Below are 19,187 nucleotides of genomic sequence, written 5' to 3' on the forward strand. Positions count from 1 at the left end.
TGATGAGATCTTACAGAAATCGATATTCTTGCTAGAGGAATGGCAAGGGCTTAGGCCGGCACCCAGGGCGAGTTCGGCGCAGGTAGTGGAGCACTGGCTCCCTCCGGAGGTGGGCTGGACAAAACTCAATGCCGATGGGGCTTTCTTGGCGAAGGACGGGTCGGGTGGGTGTGGCGTGGTCCTGCGGGATCATGATGGCAGGTTCCTGGCGGGAGCGAGCCATTTTTTCCACCATGTCTCGGACCCGGAGAGAGCTGAGCTCCTGGCATGCAAGCAAGCGTTGGTGCTGGCGAAGGAGAAGGAGTTGGCGAGGGTGGTCGTGGAGACTGATTGCCTTGGTGCTGTGGCAAAGATTGGAAGCAATGACATCGACAGGTCCATCCACGGGCCTTTAGTTGAGGAAATAAAGTCGTTGCTGAAGGACTTCGCCGATCACTCTGTTAGGCATGTGCGTCGTACTGGTAACAAGGTCGCGCATTATTTAGCTCGGTTTGGCTGCGAGAATAAGTGTTGTGTGGTGTGGGAGAATGCTCCCCCAGACTTTCTTGTACCTGTTTTGGCACCTGAGTGTGTCGTTTAATATATCGCAGCTGGTTTGATCTCAAAAAAAAAAAAAATGAATAGTTCTTACAATCCTTACCCAACACACCTGAGATACACGGAGGAACGTTTGTAAAAGCCACATCGTGATGAACTAATCGAGCATAATGCGCTAATTCACGCGTAACATTGCAGCTCTCTCTTGACATGCTTCACTCTGACGTCCCTAAGGAGCTGCGTGTTGACATGCTTCCCCCGAATTGGCTTTCGCCCGTCCCGCTTTCTAAATAAAGCAACCACACCATACAACTGGTCAAAAAATTAAAATGCACCAAAGGAAAATCGTCGTACTAAGGCCCCAAAGGACCAACGAACTAGATCAGCAACCATCGCCAATAATAACAACCGTAGATCGGAAGAAACTGACCTGAAACCACGCCAACGAACACGAAAACCAACCGAATCCCAAGAGATCCGCCGGGCACACAACTCCATGTGTCCCACGTCGCCTCTAGACGCACAACCAGAAAAGGACAGGACGGGGAGGACTTTATTATGATTTCTAGATGTAGCTGCTGCCTCACAATCCCGAAGAAGACACCGAAAAATAAGCTCAACAAAGAACATGAACCTTCCCGCCGGCGAGAGGCCGTGATCCGCCACACCTCCAAGGCCCCAAGGCCATTGGAGACGGAACAAACCGACGGCATCGCCGGTGAGAGGGGAAGTACCCTATATGGGTTTTAGCCGCCGCCTCCCGGCAGCCCTTTAATCACTATTGTTAGGCTATTAATTTTTCTTAAATTTCAGAAATAGTACGTGTTTTTTTCTTAAATTTTAGAAATAATACATGTTTTTTATTTTTTTTAAATAATACTGCCTCAGCGTGGCTGAAGCCGACGATAAAAGTCGGCTTTGGCCAGGCCAAGGTCGCATTATTTTTGAAAATTTCCAAAAACACGTATTATTTCTGGAATATAATATTTATTATTATTATTATTTAAAAAAATAAGCCTATTGTTAGTGTGAGACATAATCATGTTCTGTGCTCATCTATTGTTAATCTGGAAAAACAGGTTGCTGAGAAGATAAATCCACGAGCAATTCATCCATCCTACACATGATTGTCATTCAAGCAATTCCAGGAACAGGTAATAGGGACCTGTAATACTTAACTCTGCACCCATACGATGTCATGACTGATTCTGTCATTGCAATGCACTCCAAATGATTGCAGAGATGCATTTACATGAGGCTTGATCAATGATGTAGCACCATTCTACCGTGCTAACATTTTGGGGCAAGACGCATGGCAGATACACTATCTATTGTTCTCAGAAAAGTATCTCTGTTCCTCGGAGAAGCAGTGTCGGAGAAGCTGGGCACAGAGCTAGTGGAGGTAGCATCGGTTCGGACAGATTTCGAGTATCGCATGAAAAGGACCGAGAGCGAGTTAGTGATTCTGCAGGCATTTATCGGTCAGGTTAACACACATAACGTTGGCGACAAGACATTTGAGGCCTGGCTGGGCCAAGTTACAAATGTTGCCCATCAGGTAGAAGACATAATTGACGAATATAGTTTCCTCACTTCTCAAGCTGCGGTCATAAACAACTTCTTCAAGAGGAAATTCCATCAGGCCAAGAGCTTTGCAGCATGGAAGAGCCTGTCAAACCAGATTGATGAAGTAGAAACTCGAATTCAGCGGATATCCACAATGAAGGATCGTTATGCTATATCTGTAGGAGAACCAGGCAAGAATAGCACACTGCAGTATGCCAGACAGCTCTCTCTATCAGATTCTGCTTATCTATCTGATGATGCCGAGTTAGTGGGCAATGCCAGTGAAATTGAAAGGTTGAAACAATGGCTACTCTCAGAGCAACAAGACCAATCGATCATGTCAATTCTTGGTATGGGAGGTCTAGGCAAAACCACCATAGCAAGCAGTGTCTACAAAAGCCAACAAATTAGTAGAGTGTTTGACTGTTATGCTTGGGTGACTCTATCTCTGAATTATCAAGTTGAGGACCTGATGAGACAAATCATGAAGCAGCTGATCGACCAAAGATCCCACATGGCTAGTGGTATCGAGACAATGAGTCGTGTAGGAATAATTGGGGAACTTCAGAGCTACCTACGGGACAAGAAATATTTGATTGTCCTGGATGATGTATGGGATACAAATGACTGGTTATTTTTTAATTCTGCACTTGTTAGAAACAATCGTGGAAGTAGAGTGCTAGTGACAACTCGCAAAAAAGATGTTGCTTCCGTAGCAAATGATGGATTTGTTGTGGAGCTTAAAATTCTCCCGTATACTGAAGCATGGCACCTATTCTGTCAAAAGGCATTCCGTAGATTAGACGACAAAATATGCCCAGTAAATCTGAGGCCTTGGGCAGAGAAAATTGTGAAAAAGTGCCAAGGACTTCCCCTGGCTCTCGTCGCAATTGGGAGCCTATTATCTTACCGAGAATTAGAGGAGCAAGAGTGGAGCTCTCTACACAACCAAATTAGCTGGCAATTAGCTAACAGTCCAGAGCTTAGTTGGATTATGGGTATTCTGAATCTTAGCTTGAATGATCTCCCAGGCTATTTAAAGAATTGCTTCCTATACTGCAGCCTTTTCCCTGAAGACTACAAGATCAAGAGAAGATGGATCTGCAGGCTTTGGGTCACAGAAGGTCTTGTTGAGGAAAGAGGTTCTGGGACAACAATGGAGGAAGTTGCTGAGTGTTACCTAAACGAGCTCACACGGCGTTCTCTTCTCGAAGTTGCAGAAAGGAATGTTCATGGAAGAGCTAGATCATTTCAGATGCACGACCTTGTGCGCGATGCATGTCTGACTGTTGCAAACAGAGAGAAGTTTGCCGTTGTATATGGCGCATCTGGTATAAATCAGGTTACCTCTGAAGCCCGCCGTCTGTTTGTTCAGAAGGATGCTCGGTCTTTAAAAGTTGCTGCAGCATCACAGATCCGTTCTTTTATTTTGTTTGACACACAAGTAGCATCAAGTTGGATACATGACATTTCATCTAATTTTAGACTTATCCGGGTCCTCTGTCTAAGGTTTGCTAACATTCACCAAGTGCCAGGTGTTGTCTCAGACTTACTTAATTTGCACTATTTGGATTTAGCTCACACAAAGGTTAAGCATATACCAGCATCGTTTGGGAAACTTAGGAACCTACAAGTTTTGGACCTCAGGTTCAGCTACGTGGAGCAGCTGCCATGGGAAATAACACTCCTGACTAAACTGAGGCATCTGTATGTATACATGGTGCATGATGTTCAAGAAAGGATATTTGACTGCTTTTCTGCTACAAATATGCTTGGAAATATTTGTTGTCTGGAGAATCTGCAAACCTTACAATGTGTCTCAGCCAATAAAGACATGATTACACAGCTCGGGAACTTGACACTGATGAGAAGTTTGGCTATAATGAAAATGCGTCAAAACTACATCGCGGAATTATGGGGTTCTTTGGCCAAGATGCCTAGCCTCAGTAGGTTGATTATTTTTGCTCACAGCAAGGATGAGGTTCTTAACCTGGTAGTGCTGAAGCCCTTACCGAATCTGAAGTTATTCTGGTTGCGAGGGAGGTTGTATGACGGAGTGCTCCCACAAATGTTCACAAGTTTTGAGAAGCTCGCTACTTTGAAACTTGACTGCTGTTTTCTAAAGAAAGATCCCATTAGCTCGTTTGCACACATGCTGAATCTAGTTGATCTCAAACTTTACAAGACTTATGATGGGGAACAATTAAAATTTCGTGCAGGATGGTTTCCCAAGCTCAATTCTCTTGACTTAGGTGGCATGGAACATCTGAATTCGATTGAGATAGAGGAATGCACAATGAAGGTTTTACATAGATTGGAGATGGTTGGCCTAAGGGACCTTTTTAAACATAAGGCCACTTGGCCCGGCTTTATAAATAAAGCCCTCTTGGCAAACCATCCAACATAGTCATACAGGCACACACACACACATAAGCCCGCAGGCGCTAACAAGTTTGTCCCAACCCAGGACTAGGAGAGATACAACTGAGAGATACAACGCTGAAGTAGCTAAAAACAACCGCACACAAGACGATAGATAGATAGCTAGGGAAGTCCAAGGCGTAGCCGCTGTCTGGGTCCTCCGCTACTCAGCTCGCAGTCTCGCGTAGAGTCTCCTGACGTCGTCCACCGCCGCGTCCAGCATCGCCCGATCCCTCTGTCTGACCAGAACCCTCCAGCACTGCATATGTATCAACATTTGGTAAAACACATCAGCCGGGTTTCCGATCATCTTTCCTTCAATGGTAAGCTTGTTGCGTATAGTCCACAGGGTCCAGCACTGGGCTGCGAACGTAAACCAAACTAGCCTACGCAACGGGCCGTAAAGGCCTTGGGCGATTGCAATGAACTCCCCCGGCCCGGCGGGGTTCCAGTCGCAGTGGAGGAGTTCCCTAACTCCAGCCCACATCATTCTGGCGATGGGACAGGAGAAGAAGATGTGATTGCAGTCTTCCACCTCCTGACAAAGCGCACACCTCCCATCCGAAGGCCCGTGTCTTTTGGCAACTTGGTCACACGAGGGTAGACGCCCTCGGATCAGCTGCCACAAGAAGACCCGGATCTTGGGAGGAACCCTTGTGCGCCAAGCCTCCTTGAAACAGGTAACTGACGCCCCCTGCGTCAGAGCCAAATAAACCGACTTGGCAGTGAAGGTGCCTGAAGCGTCGATGGACCAGGAGACCGTGTCCTCCTCAACCCCTGGGAGCCATCCCATGGCCTCCCGGCAGAGGTTGTCCCACTCAACGGCTTCAGCAGTGCCAAATGGTCTTCGAAACTCAACCTTCCACTCCCCAGGGAACCCCTCCTGAGGTGCAGCATCGGCAACAGATATCAGCGGATCAGTACAGCAGCTAAATAGGAGGGGGAATCTAGCCATGAAGGGCCCCCTGCCCGTCCACCAGTCCAGCCAAAACCTGGTGCGCCTCCCATTGCGCGCACCATGTTTGGCACCCAACTTGAAGTACCATTTGATTTTTTGAATGGAATTCCAAAATTGGGAGCCCCTAGTAGGGACATTATCATCAAAGAGGTCCCGCCCCCTAAGGTACTTAGCCCGAATGATGTCTGCCCACAGACCCTCGGCGTCTTGATACAGTTTCCAAATCCATTTGAGCATCAGAGCGATGTTCATGAGTTTGGTGTTGAGGATACCCAGTCCTCCAAACGCTTTCGGCTTACACACCGTAGCCCAATCTACCATGTGATACTTGCGTTTGTTGCCCACTCCTTCCCAAAAGAAGCGGCAGCGCGGTTTGTCCATGGCCTTATGAGTGCTATCAAAAAGTAGGTAAAGGCTCATAGCAAACTGCGGAAGGCTGGAGAGGCAGGAGTTGGTCAGCTCCAGCCTACCCGCCGAAGCGAGGAAGAGACCTTGCCATGGGTCCACCCTGTGCCCAATTTTCTCCGGCAAGAAGTTCCAGTCCGCTACCCTAAGCGCTTTGTCACTAATAGGTAAGCCCAGATACTTAATCGGGAACTCCCCTCGTTTGCAATTAAGCATGCCAGCCACCCGGTGTTGAAGTTCTAGTGTGACCCCCATCACCACCACTTCACTCTTGTCAAAGTTGATCTTGAGACCCGACATATTCTCAAAGCATAGGAGAATAGTCTTCAGGTTCGCAATCCCTACCCCCGTAGGCCGGATCAGAATCATCGTATCATCAGCATATTGTAGATGTGTCACCCCCCCTGGGATGAGGTGCGGGATAACCCCCTCGATATGTCCCGCGGAGCTAGCCTTAGCCAGAATGGCAGCCAGCCCATCTACAATGAAGTCAAACAGAATCGGGGATAGGGGGTCGCCTTGGCGAACACCCCTAGCGTTCCGAAAATATGGGCCAATCTCCCCATTGACATTGATGGCAGTCTGGCCACCCTTGACCAGCTGCAGTAACCGGTGGACCACCCTCGCAGAGAAGCCTTTCCGGAGTAGGATCTCCTGTAGGAAGTCCCAGTTAACTCTGTCATAAGCTTTTTCGAAATCCAATTTGAGAAGCAAACCCTCTTGCTTCTCAACCCTGAGTTCATGTGCAATCTCATGTAGAGCAAGAGCACCCTCATGCAAGCATCTCCCTTTGATGAAAGCAGATTGGCTCCGATCAATCATCCTATGTGCTAACGGAGCTAATCTAATCGCATATGCCTTGGCCACGAACTTGAAAATGACGTTAATTAGAGCAATAGGCCGGAATTGTGTGATCCGCTCCGCCCCCTTAACCTTCGGAATGAGCGAGATAATCCCGAAGTTAAGGCGCGCGATGTCAACCCTCCCTAGGGCAAAGTCATTCAAAAGCTGAAGGATAGGACCCCGAAGGGTACCCCAGAACCGCTTGAAGAACGCCACCGGGAAACCATCCGGACCAGGAGCCGAGTCCGGCTTCATACTAGCAAGGACCTCGTCCAACTCCTCAGCCGAGAAAGTGATCTCCAAACCCCAGTTTTCCTCAGCCGTGACACGCTGATCCTCCTCCCAGAGGTCCGGACCCAAGGCGAAGACCCTCTCCTCCCCTTTCGACCCCATCAGGCCCTGATAGAACTGATACACGTGGTCCATCAGGTCCCGCTGCTCGTCCACCTCACCCCCCTCAGTGATTAGGCGAGGGATAGAGCACTTGCGCTTGCGTCCATTCGCAATCGCATGGAAGTAAGCGGTGCACGAGTCCCCCTTTAGGGTCCACTGGGTCCTACTCCGCTGCCTCCAGTACTCCTCTTCGACTCGATCCAACGACACCAGCTGGTCCTCGAGGAAGTAGCGAAGGGCCCAACCCTCCTCGTCTAGACCGTTGGCGTCTGCCACCCGGTCCAAATCCTCCACCTGTCGCAACAGGTTGGTACGGAAATCTCGTTTTTCCTTTCCAAGATTGGCTCCCCAGCCTTTGAGGAATTGGCGAGAGTTCCGAGAGATATACTGCCACATCTCGACTGCGCACCGGTGTGGCCCACGGTCAAAGATGAAGCAGCGGAGCTTCTCCCCCAACAGGTCCCCAAACCCTGGCACCCCGAACCACCAAGTCTGAAAGAAGAATCTCGACTGGCGGACTAGGGTGTCTTCCCCACTACACAACAACAGCGGAGTGTGGTCAGAACCAATCCTAGTGATTGTAGTGAGGGAGCAGAGGGGAAACGCAGCCTCCCAGGCCGGAGATACCAACACCCGATCCAGCACACACTGGGTAGGGCGTAGGCGTCGATTCGTCCACGTAAAGCGAGCCCCTGCTCTAGCCAATTCCCGTAGGGCCATGGTGGCGATCGCCTCGTTGAACCGCCTGACCCTGGACCAGGAAATGCTGTCGTTGCTCTTATCACCTGCCGCACGGATCAGGTTGAAGTCGCCCCCAACCACCACTGGGTAGGGCGCCTCCTCCACCGCTTGAGTCAATTCACCCAAGAATTCCTCAGTGCGGCGGTGATCAGCTGGTCCGTAGACCATGAAGAAGCACCACTTCAACTTGTTAGACCGCTGGAAGATCGAAGCTGAGATGAAGAAGGTCCCCTTCTTCCATTGCCCAACCTCGAAGCCCTCATCCCTAAAGCCCAGGAGCATTCCTCCTGAGTGTCCAACGGCCGGGACCCAATCCCACGCGAATTGTCCTCCCACCTCGAGGCTGCGCAGCTCGGATGCAGAGAACTCCGCCTTAATCGTCTCCTGGATGGCGACGATGTCCACTCTATGCTGTCTGAGGTAGGATTTAAGCTGGCCTCGCCTCCCTGGCTCACCAAATCCCCTCATGTTGTAGATGAGCGCTCTCATTTCTGCGAACTAGAGGTCGAACCGCGCCCCTTGCGCACCGTCAACCGGGGCCGGCGCTCCCGAGCGCGAGCCCGCAGGTTACGAAGATGCTTCTAATAGATATGCCAAAGGAGTTCATTGATAGGCTACAAGGAGCTGATAGTTACATAGTTCAGCATATATCTAACATCCAGAGTTTCGAATCCTCCAATTCTCAAGAAGGTAACCTCCATGTGTACAGTGTGTCAATACATTGAGCAAACTGGTCATCATCAGTTTCTGTTTTTTCACAAATTATAAACGTTATGAAATCTCAAGTTAAAACAGCTATCCGACGTGATGCAAGAACTTGGTTGCAATTTCTTTGGTCAATAAGCTAACACCATAACACCTCTACATTTTCTGGAATTTTCCGACTCATGGCCGATATCCTTTTATGTTTACCACATTGTAAATGGTTAACTTCTATCCACCTTTGCAGTTAACAAGTTGGTTCTTCTTCCACATCTTGCAAAGAAGTATGGCACAGGCTGGTGGGAGCTTTCTTAAGATATGTTGTATGTTTGTTAGGATCCTACATGCCTCCATTTGTAGATAAAGTTGGAGTGCAAGTTGTGTGGTACATAACTCCCTGTAATATAGTGATTGATCTACACGCAGCCTCCTACGATAGGTACATGTTTCCCAACTTAAAATAAGCTTTGGGCAGGAGATGTATAGTTTTTGTGTCGAGCAACCAGTCGCCACGCTGTACATAAATCTCAACCATATGCGTGGAGGAGGAAGCATGTGTATTTGCATTGAAGATCGTGTGTTTATTTTACCAAATATTTAATCTTGTAGAAATGTACCAGAAACCGCTGCAGACTGAAAATACATACCATATACAACCCAGACCTGAAAATGGACTGCAAAGAATAGGCCGTGATCATGCATATGCTGGGTAGGTGAAGTATCCCTCCCTGCAATTTTTTCTTACACAGGATGTTCTGCCAAAAGAAAAAAATGGAAGCACTTGATTTTGGCTCTTTGTTTCTGAAATAAGAATCTGATGTGAGGAGTCTAGTGTTTGTCCTTGAATGATCTCTATTGGTGTGCTTATTAGAGATATGCTTTGTATGGAAGAAACTTCGAACTGATGCTAGGAATGAACTAGTCTATTCCTTAGTGCAGTGACTGGTGATCAAAGGGAATCTACGGAAGCTGAAATTTTAATGGTCTAGGAGACTAGTGGAAACTACGATTCAACAATCCGTCGTGCTCTAGGTGGTTAGGATACTAGGCTCTCACCTGAGACGGGGTTAAAGTCCCCGCAATAGAATTTCTATTTGGTTTTGTTTTTGTTTCTCTTTTTGCGAGTTTTCTTGCTTCATTTCTCCACCGTAACAGCTGATCTCTTGCTGTCCTAGGTTCTCGAACATTCCATAATGGTTCCCAACCCTTCCTGTGGCTTAAGCCTTGTCATATTTTATCATTTTTCCCTACAGTTCCATTTGTTTCATGGTTAGGATACCCGAGAGACTGGGTATCAAGTCCCCGCGATGGAATTTCTATTTGGTTTGTTTTTGTTTCCCTTTTTGTGGGGTTTTTTCTTGCATCATTTCTCCACCGCAGCAGCTGATCTCTTGCTGTCTGAGATTCTCAAACGTTCGATAATGGTTCCAAACCCTTCCCGTGGCTTAAGCCTTGTCACATTTCATTATTTTTCCCTACAGTTCCACTTGTTTCGTGTCCAGAAATTATAAGTGTTCACTTGTTTCGTGTCCAGAAATTATAAGTGTTCACGGCTCTACTACTCCCTCCGATCCAAATAAGTGCCGGCGGAAGTAATATTTTTGGTCGCTCTAAAATTTCATCCAAGAGCCCATCAACATTTTTCGGTCTCTGAGCCGGTTATGTTTTGTCCCGTCCATGAGACCTCTAGTACAATATACAATAGCTACTTCCGCAGTCCAAATTAAGATGTACAGTAGACCTTTCCCTCCACCAAAATTATGTCTGCGAGATTGGGGGGAGAACCGTTGAATTTCAGTTTACTACCGAAGTATAAATGCTGCACACAAGAATCACTTGCCGCACCTAGCCACTGAGGTTATCATGCAGGAGGCAGTGGAAGTGGTGCATGGCCATCTCCACAGACGGTGCGTATCTGCCCACGCTGTAGGCCGCCGACTCCAGGCCGCGCTGGACTCCCTCACACAGCGCAATGTCTTCCATCTACAGCAGTGCAAGAACGCATCAAAATGTATTGATGATCAGATTATCACGTCCTTGCTTACTGCGGCCAAAGGTACATCAGTTCTGTGGTAACATACCTGTACTTGCTCGCTGTCTTTCAAGCTTCTGTCGACAAAATTTTGGTCGTCCTGCACATTCAATATGGGATGAGTCAGCTGAAGAAATCTACAGCAAGAAGGCAAAGAAAATCAGCACTTCAAAGATCGTACTTTTCATACGAGTAGTGAATGTAAATAGTTAGTGCTTGTTTCTGAGAGGAAGTTGATTCATATATGAGGCTAGCATGATCACGCATTCAGAGATATTTACTCGACTTTTAGATCTCAAACCATACCACCACCATCTATTCGTCTCAAGCAAAGCAGAGAGAAGCACAGTTCCTCTAGCTTTTGGTGATTCTCAGCATTGGATTTCACTTGAACAGAAAAGACCCATCAGCACGGTAACTTCCCGTCGATGTGGAACATGACTATTGCTAATGTAGTCTTTCTACTTCTGCTCCTGAGATGTCCTCCTCTTCCTTTGCACGGTAAAGTCCGAGGAAATGTTTCCATTCTGAATTAGACATAACCAAAAACTTCTTGGCTGAAAGTGATACACATTTACTTTCTACTAGTACTCCCTCCGATGCATATTACTTGCCACTAATATGGATGTATCTAGAGCTAAATCACAAGTCCACAGCAGCAACCTGTTATGGTATGTCACTATGGTCTGTTCAAGGATATAAAACAGTTCAAACTAAATCAGTCTTGTCAAGTGCAAGCAAGACAAAACCACAATATGAAACAATGAGGTGCTCATGTTTTCAATCAAACTACTGCCACAATAATGTCCCAATCAAGACATATTATGTCACTGAGATATAAGAACATACATGCTGTACGAAGTATGTACTGAAAGGAGAATATGTACCAGAAGAGACTCGTCCAGAAAATAATCAAAAACCACTTTACACCTTGTTGCATCCAATGGGACAGCTAGATTAGTGTCCATCCATGGGCCATACCTGAAAATTAATTGGTTACTCAAATCTGCATATATATAACTAAGGCAAGTTAAAACAAAAGGTTCTGACGGATGTCCACTGCACCTGTTGATCATAAAGTTTGGATAAACAAAGGCATAGGTAGCTTTTGTCCCTAAGCGATCGATGTCTTCTTGTTCTGCTGGAGCACTTTCACATCTCTGAATGCTAACCCTCTCATATGTCTGGAGATATACATGCAAATTAATAGTCATCCTCAAAGAGTAAGAGAACAAAAGTTCCGAAGAAATAAATCAGTATTGTAATCTTCTACTCCCTCTGTCCCATAAAGGACAAATCTAAGACATCCTTTATGGGACGGATGGAGTATTAAGTAAATCAGGACTGCACTGGGATTGGTTCCGGTAGGAAGATTCATAAAAGTAAGAAGCATACATCAAAGTTGATAGTTTCAACACAAAAAAAGGAGAGAGAATATCCAAACTTCTTATGAAAAACATTACTAGTAGACACTAGACACCAAGTCACCTACACCAAAACAAAATAATACCAAGAGGAGAACTTCAGAAGGAAAGGATTTACAAACTATACAGATGTTTCATAGGACTGAAGCTGAAGACCAGATGCAAGGGCCCCGTGTGCATATGGAACATGATATCCACCGTCTAGATAGTTATCACAAAAAACCTACATGAAAAAAAACACCATGGGCATAAAGATAATAGTCCAGAAAATTTTACTGCCTCAGTAACATATCATCAAAATTTCAGCCATGAAAATGTATTAATATGGACCTTCCAGTTACATTCGATAATATATTCTCGCCTGCAAATATGGGGCAGTGAGGTGGTGTCAATGCCACTTCCACTCAACAGATCTGAAGCACTTCCCAGCCATTCATCTCCAACAACATCATTAACAGTATTTTGAGAGGAATCATCAAATCTCGCCAGCACAAAAGGCCCCCATGTAGCCACCTTAATTGGTATAAGACCAAAATCCTATTCCCACCGAGAAACGTAAGTTGCAATTCTGTGGGATTGAGAAGCATACATGATTAAGAGGAGTTGGGGTATACATTCTTGTTGAAGTTTTTGATTCCCGAGATTCTTGTAGCTTTCAGGAGGATACCATCCAACCCATATGTCCAGCCCTACAAAGTACAGTTGGTTAGCTACTTTAAACTAATGTGTAAAGATGGTGAAGTTCGATCAGTTCTGCTCAACCTATAAAGCAGGGGCTTTACCAAACTTATTCCCCTGAATAATTGAACTACACTAATTTTCTTATGTCAACTGCCGATAAGCGAAGTATACATACTATACTAGAAAGTTGAAGAAAAAGTATGACATACAAGCACATCACCTGCAGGTATGTAGCACATCTAGAAGGAGTTTCTTAAGGAACTCACATGATATGGGCATTGGAAGCATGTCTTCTGACCGCTTCCACATGCAAGGAGCGAGGCATGATGGCGACACACATTGTGAAAAGCGTGAAGTTCCCCATTTGCATCACGGCATATGACGAATTCTACATTTCCAAGTCTGTTGGTTCACCTCGTTAGATGATTGAAATTAGCTACCTCCTACATAAATTACCTTATTTAACAATAATTTGGAGGATCAATGAAGGAAAGTTGCAAAATTAGTATGCAGATCCTTGTTCTAGAAATTCTGTAAGAAATTTACATTTATAAAATATTTACGCATAAGCTACTGTAGCAAGTGGAATTGATTCAGATTGCAGAAGAATGAAAACAATATGAAATCACCTTCCTGTGAAGAAGTCATTTGGGTTCTTGACTTGCCCTATGTGACCTGGAAAAACGAATGCAAGCTGGCACCATGTAAGGTCTCAGTAGGAAATCAGAGGTTAATTAATGGAAGGCATACAATTTTAAGTTTTGTTAAAAATGTAGGGCAGCCATGTAAATGAAATTACGTATCTACAACTCTGTCCCTACTTATTTTCTCCCTTGTTTGCATTTTTTCATCACCACCCATACAACACAATTACAGAACTTTGTGACCTATCAGAGGGTACATGATTGAGAGATTACCTGGTTAATTTATTATCACAACTTTCTACATTTAATTGGATCCTTAATCTATGCGCAAAGACACACTATACATCCTACATTAACCAGTGTGGGAAGTATACAGTGAGCAATTATGCTGAAGAAAAGGCTGAAAAGTTACACAAGCATAAATGAGCAAGGAGACAAATAAACGTGCAAAGACCAGCACTAAACCTTGTTGGTCAATAACCAGTACACGCTGAAATGAGCACTAAACCTTGTCGGGCAGTAACCAGTAAACACTGAGATGACCAATGTTAAAACAGCAATTATCAGTAAGCCCAGGTGGACGATCACTCCACCAGGAGTCCAGGAACTTCTGTTGCTTGACAAATATGCTGCGATTTTGACAGGAAACGCTGTAATCTGATACTACTGGGATATTGCCCCTGATCCTAGTCAGTAAACCGCAGGATGATCACCCAAAGTCCAAAGGCCTGAACTATCCATTTCACGCGAGTGAGCACCGAGCAGTCGGTTGCACGGTGTCCGGAAAAGTCACCTGGTTACTTATGGCTCATGAGTCAAATCTACCAATAGCCAGATCTACGATCGATCGATCAGCAAGGGTTTTACCACCACCCGTAAAAAAGTGCAAGGAGTGGGTCGGACGAGTGCAGAATCGAGGTTAATTACCAACAGCCTGCCACCCGCAGAGGAAGACGCGGTCGAGCTCGAGGCGGAGGAACTCAGGGTCGGTGTACCACCCGCTGGGCGGCGTCACCGCGGAGGCCAGCGGGATCGCCGGGTCGAACGCCGCCACGAGCCGCCGCGCGGACTCCCCCGTCGCCGCCCCCGTGCGGGCAACGACGCGGGACGGCACAGCGCGCCGGGCCTTGGGTCGAGCGGCTCTCGCGGCGGAGGAGGAGGACGGGGCTAGGGATTGCGCCATCGCCATGGCCGGCCGCTGGGAATTGGACTACGTGAGCAGGTGAGAGCGTCGTCTTCAGTTTTGTTGTTGCTCGGTTGGTGCTCAGTCGTCGTTCGTAGTGCGGACTGGGGAATAAACAGGTTGGACCGAGAAAAGGCTTGGTTGCTTCTGGGCCGCAAATGAGCAAACAGACAGGTGAGACCTAATTAGTCGCTAGTGGGAAGTCTAATTTTGCCGCAAAACCTATACACCGACTAGGTCGGTGGCTACTGGCGACCGTACACCTCCTTGCCCATTTTGGATCTGTTTAGCCTGTGCAGTTCGTTTTTGCTTTTTTTTCTTTTTTCTTTTCTGTTTTCTTTTCCTTTTCCTGTTTTCGGTTTTGTTTATATTTTTTTAGATTCGAAAATTTTAATTTTTAAAAATTGTTTAAATTGAGAAAATGTTTAAATTCAAAAATGTTCAAATTTGAAAATCGTTCAAATCTGAAAACCGTTCAAATATAAAATTTGTTCAAATTCAAAAATTGTTTAAAATTTAAATTTGTTCAAATTTAAAATATTTTTATATTCGGAAATGTTCAAATTTCAAAAAAAAAAATCTGAAAAATGTTCAGTCCCAAAAAAAGTTTAAGTTTGAAAAATGTTCAAATTTTGAAAAATGATCGGACATTTTCCTGAAAACTAGATAGCAATCGAAAAATCTGAGCGAAAAAATGGAAACCGGAGAAAAAACCAAACATCCGTATATGGGCCTGGCCCAGAAGCCAGTTGGGGTGTGCGGTTCCCCGATTGCCACCGACCTGCTCGGTAGCGAGCAGCCCCCTAATTTTGCCCCATTCCTACGTGGTTCCTCTCCGCGTCACTTTTCCTTTTTGAGGGAAAAAGACATCTCCACGTTACTTCTAACTTGCATGACGTAACATGAGTAGAACAAGAACAGAACCACTTCGAGGAACTTAAAGTTCACATACCCCACCCCTTTCTCGAGTTCTCTAGATCTGGGCTGGGCGGCCCCTCTCCCTCTCTTCTCCGGCGTGAGTCGGGGTTGAGGCGGGTAGGGGACCTATCCTGTACAGCCATAGTCTAGGGTTAGGTTTTGGTCCTTTGTGGCGTCTGGCGTCATGTCGTTGTTGAGGATCTAGTCACCGGCGCACTCGATCGAGCTGCGACTGGTGGCTAGCGGTTGCTTCTCTCCTGCTCATGGTGTTGCGGTGGTCGAAGCCGCAGGTGAGTGGAGGCGGGCTCCTCGTTGTCCCGAAGAATAAGCTCGAGGTCAAGCCTCCATCCTTGGAGGTCGTCGGTGCTCCTCTTTCTGATTTGCTTCCAGATCTCAAAGGCAGAGGAGGGAAGGAAATGGAGGAGGAGAAGTTGAGGGATAGGTCTACATCATATTCATCCTAGCCCTGGAGCTCATCACCAACGGCCCAGCTATCGGAGCAATGACGCCCACCTCCAGGTGGTCGATGGCCGGCCTCTGCCTAGCTGTCGGATCTTCTGAGTGAAGGGCAGTCGATTCGAGCTACGGTGTGTAGCCCGCTCATCTCTTTCCTCCGGACCGTTGTGCCAAACAGAGGAAGATCTTCTTCCTTGAAGTGGTTGTGCCACCGTCCGGCGAGGATTGACCTCTTCACGAGCGTGGATCTTCTGACTGAAGGGTAGTCGATCCGAGCTACGGTGTGTGCATCTCCCACAAAACCAGCGAACACAAAAGATGATCAGATCCAAGAAAATATGTTGGACACACAACTCCGGATTCCCTCCGCATATGCTAGGCACACCATCGGAGTGAGGATAGAGCGCAGAGTACCTTATTCTGACATTAAGATATTGCCGCCATCTCACTATGCCGAAGAAGACACCAAAAAAACTAAAATAAGAAACAAGAACCCTCCTATTGGTGGGCGGGATCCGCCACACCTCCAAGGCTCCGAAGACCATTAGACGCGGGGTGGACCAGCGGCAACACCGTCGCCTGAGTGGATCCTAGCCACCCGAGATATCCTCCAGTCATGCATCACCCACTCATGAAATGGCTTCAACAAGCGCGTTGTCAGTACGAACGTAACAATTTTTCTTTCGATCAAGTGAATATATTAATATCGCAAAAATACCAATATACTCAGACTTTGCAACAATGCAATGCCCTAATGGCAATACGGATGCACGCATCCAAAAAAAAGAAAGAAGAATTACAGTAAAGAAAAGTCCAGCTAAGTGATCCGTTCCTTGTAGCAGCGGACCAAACACAGACAACACCAGAAATCAAAACTTCTCCAAAAGTGACACCTCCAAGAAGGGAACCGTGTACAAACGCAGTCATCGCCCTGATCATATATCATAGGTTTTCACCTAGGAAAAAGTCCGCACACACGAAACAATACCTCTAAAAAGGTCATTGTCAGGCACAACCAATTAAAGCTAGACGTTAGGTTTTCACCCTACAAGTATAGGCTTTGAATTTCTCATGTGCCGTCGTTTCGACTTACCGATGCCGATGCTCAATGTCACGAATAACCAAGCCAGTACCTCCTCGCCACAGATGTCGACTTCCATGCCATTCTCCTTGACTAACTTCACCGTGGAACTAAAGACATGTCTCACGATGGCAACATAATGCAGAGCTTCACATCACTCCCTCTACAACCAAACTATCATAAAGAATATGGTTGCACGCGACCGAATACAATTCAATCCGGCAATCTCCGGCATGTTGTCCACTGGAGTTGGCCAGCGGAGCCTTCCAGAACTCAACACTTCGAATAGATCAATGAAGGCTGGCAACAAGTAGTTCTTCATCATGGCGGGAGACAGATCCTAGGCTCGCCTTGTAACACCCCGACCCCCCCCCCCCCCCGGCCGGGCCTGTTACCCCTGGCAGCTCACTAGGATCTCTAGACTAGCCCCACAGACCAACACATGTCTTTCCTGCGCACTTTGTCCTCACTCGTGCGCACCCGGGAACTACTTCCCGGTCGGTCACCCATTCTCAAATTACTTCGGGCAAGCACGCTTAACCTCAGAGTTCTTTGCAGATGAGCTTCCGGAAAAGAAGTTGCAACTTGTTAGTATGAGTATCCTATCAATCCTATTAAGCCCTAGGCCAGGATGTCACACGCCTCCTTTATTCAAGTCCATCCAACATCCCTCACGCTACTAGCCAGTTCCCAGCAGGGCAAGAATGACACGAGTCCGGGAGATTGTGCCACCACCACCAAGGACAACGACGACGACATCACCATGTCGCCAGTCTGTGATCGCAGCCCGATGCCCATAACCGTGGTACCGAATCCATAGCCCCGTCGAGGCCCAAGACCCCGTGCGGATCTGGATCCGGCCACCGCACCCATGGGGACATCACCACCAAGAGGAGGAGCTCCACCTCCATCATCAACTCATTGTGATCATCGCTGGCAACACTGCACCGCCGCCGACACTTGATGTCGTCACCGGCGCCACAAGGAGAGGTAGGTGGCCACTCGCGAAAGAAATCCCACCGACTTTGGCACCGTGCGGGTTTTGCCCGACGGTGTTTCCCAACGGTGGCGAGAGTAGGAGGAGGGATGGGGAGAGCCAGCGGCTAGTGCCAGTGTGGAGGATGGTCGCGAGAGGAGGAGCCAAATCCCGGGCCTATGTTCCTTCACTACCTTCTTTACCTTCCTATATCTTCTAGCACACGGTTTGAGTTGACGTGATTGTGATATATTATTCTCTTCTTTTATATAGAAGTTACAAAAAACCCAAAAAAGAGGACTGCATTTGCATCGTTTATGTTTTAGTTGCTTGTTTATATGGATTATGTTGGAACGTAACGTTTATTTGTTTATATGGATTGCATTTTATTTGTTTGTTTATATGAAATTACAAAAACCCATTCATGAACTGTAGAAGGACTAAGTTGTGAATATTAGATGTATTCAGGACCAAGATGTAAATGTACCTGTAACATTATGAAATAGAGACTGGCGAGGCTGTGTTTGATAGCCTTCTAGAGAAATTCCTCTTTTGAGTCACTGTAGCTAGCTCAGGCGATCCACCAGAAATTGCAACATGGTATCAGAGCTTGGTGCCCAATCGGCTGCTGGCGTGGTTGATTGAGGCGCAGGAGGAGGAGAGGGCCAAGGCGGTCGATCTGAAGGCAGAGAAGCTCGTGGAGGAGGAGCTCGCGGCGGAGAAGGTCGAGAAGGCTCCGGCCATGAAGGAGTCTAAGGCGGGGAAGAGACTCCCTGCCGGGAAGACCGCCGCCGAGGAGGGCGGTGTGAGCAGAGAAGGTGCCGGCGGCTGCCCAGGTGCAGAAGGGCGAAGCTTGTGTGGAAGTGATCCAGTCGCAAAAAAAGGTGAGTATCTAGTCACCTCGTGGAAAGTGTAAGCAGTTGGGGATTAAGAGGTGATGGCAGAAGGTACATCAGTGCCAGTGACTACGGGAGAGCTTGTGGCTCTTCTACGATCCATGGATGAGAAGTATAGGACACTGCTTGAGACAGTGAATTCCCGAGGAGAGATGTCAAGGCAAGAAGCCGAGCCGGAGGAGGATGTGCATCCCCTGCAGATGCCTCTGGTGAAATTGGAAGGTGCTGAGACATATGGGAGCTGGGCAGAGCATGCTGAGACAATTCTTGTCTCAAGAAAGCTAGAGGGCTACGTACTTGGTACTGTGGGGAAGCCACCTGATGAGGATT

At 46.9% G+C, this 19,187-nt stretch overlaps 2 protein-coding genes across 2 annotated transcripts; one reads left to right on the forward strand and one right to left on the reverse strand.

Moving 5' to 3' along the window:
* Positions 1 to 1,849: 1,849 nt before the first annotated feature.
* Positions 1,850 to 9,150, forward strand: LOC124698027 (disease resistance protein RPM1-like). The gene is made up of 4 exons (XM_047230555.1): positions 1,850 to 4,443; positions 7,187 to 7,216; positions 8,424 to 8,554; positions 8,814 to 9,150. Exons 1-4 carry the CDS (start codon positions 1,850 to 1,852, stop codon positions 8,879 to 8,881), a joined length of 2,823 nt encoding a protein of 940 aa, XP_047086511.1. The 3' UTR covers positions 8,882 to 9,150.
* Positions 9,151 to 10,147: 997 nt separating this feature from the next.
* On the reverse strand, positions 10,148 to 14,602 carry LOC124698036 (choline monooxygenase, chloroplastic-like). Its single transcript, XM_047230568.1, has 10 exons — positions 14,275 to 14,602; positions 13,333 to 13,378; positions 12,970 to 13,105; positions 12,637 to 12,711; positions 12,353 to 12,559; positions 12,150 to 12,245; positions 11,664 to 11,782; positions 11,486 to 11,579; positions 10,648 to 10,698; positions 10,148 to 10,549 (listed from the first exon to the last, which is right to left on the reverse strand). Exons 1-10 carry the CDS (start codon positions 14,534 to 14,536, stop codon positions 10,412 to 10,414), a joined length of 1,224 nt encoding a protein of 407 aa, XP_047086524.1. The 5' UTR covers positions 14,537 to 14,602; the 3' UTR covers positions 10,148 to 10,411.
* Between the last annotated feature and the right edge of the window lie 4,585 nt (positions 14,603 to 19,187).

The sequence above is a fragment of the Lolium rigidum genome, chromosome 1 (genome assembly GCF_022539505.1).
Source record: "Lolium rigidum isolate FL_2022 chromosome 1, APGP_CSIRO_Lrig_0.1, whole genome shotgun sequence".
Taxonomy (NCBI): Eukaryota; Viridiplantae; Streptophyta; class Magnoliopsida; order Poales; family Poaceae; genus Lolium; species Lolium rigidum.

Excerpts from the sequence above, each read along its gene's own strand:
- LOC124698027 (XM_047230555.1), top strand. The coding sequence starts at position 1,850 with ATGGCAGATACACTATCTATTGTTCTCAGAAAAGTATCTCTGTTCCTC. Across the intron at positions 4,444-7,186 it reads ATGGTTGGCCTAAGGGACCT|CTCAGTGATTAGGCGAGGGA; the intron begins TTTTAAACATAA and ends CACCTCACCCCC. Across the intron at positions 7,217-8,423 it reads AGGCGAGGGATAGAGCACTT|CCCGCAGGTTACGAAGATGC; the intron begins GCGCTTGCGTCC and ends CCCGAGCGCGAG.
- LOC124698036 (XM_047230568.1), bottom strand. The coding sequence starts at position 14,536 with ATGGCGATGGCGCAATCCCTAGCCCCGTCCTCCTCCTCCGCCGCGAGA. Across the intron at positions 13,106-13,332 it reads AATGACTTCTTCACAGGAAG|ACTTGGAAATGTAGAATTCG; the intron begins GTGATTTCATAT and ends GTGAACCAACAG. Across the intron at positions 12,560-12,636 it reads TCAAAAACTTCAACAAGAAT|GATTTTGGTCTTATACCAAT; the intron begins GTATACCCCAAC and ends CGGTGGGAATAG.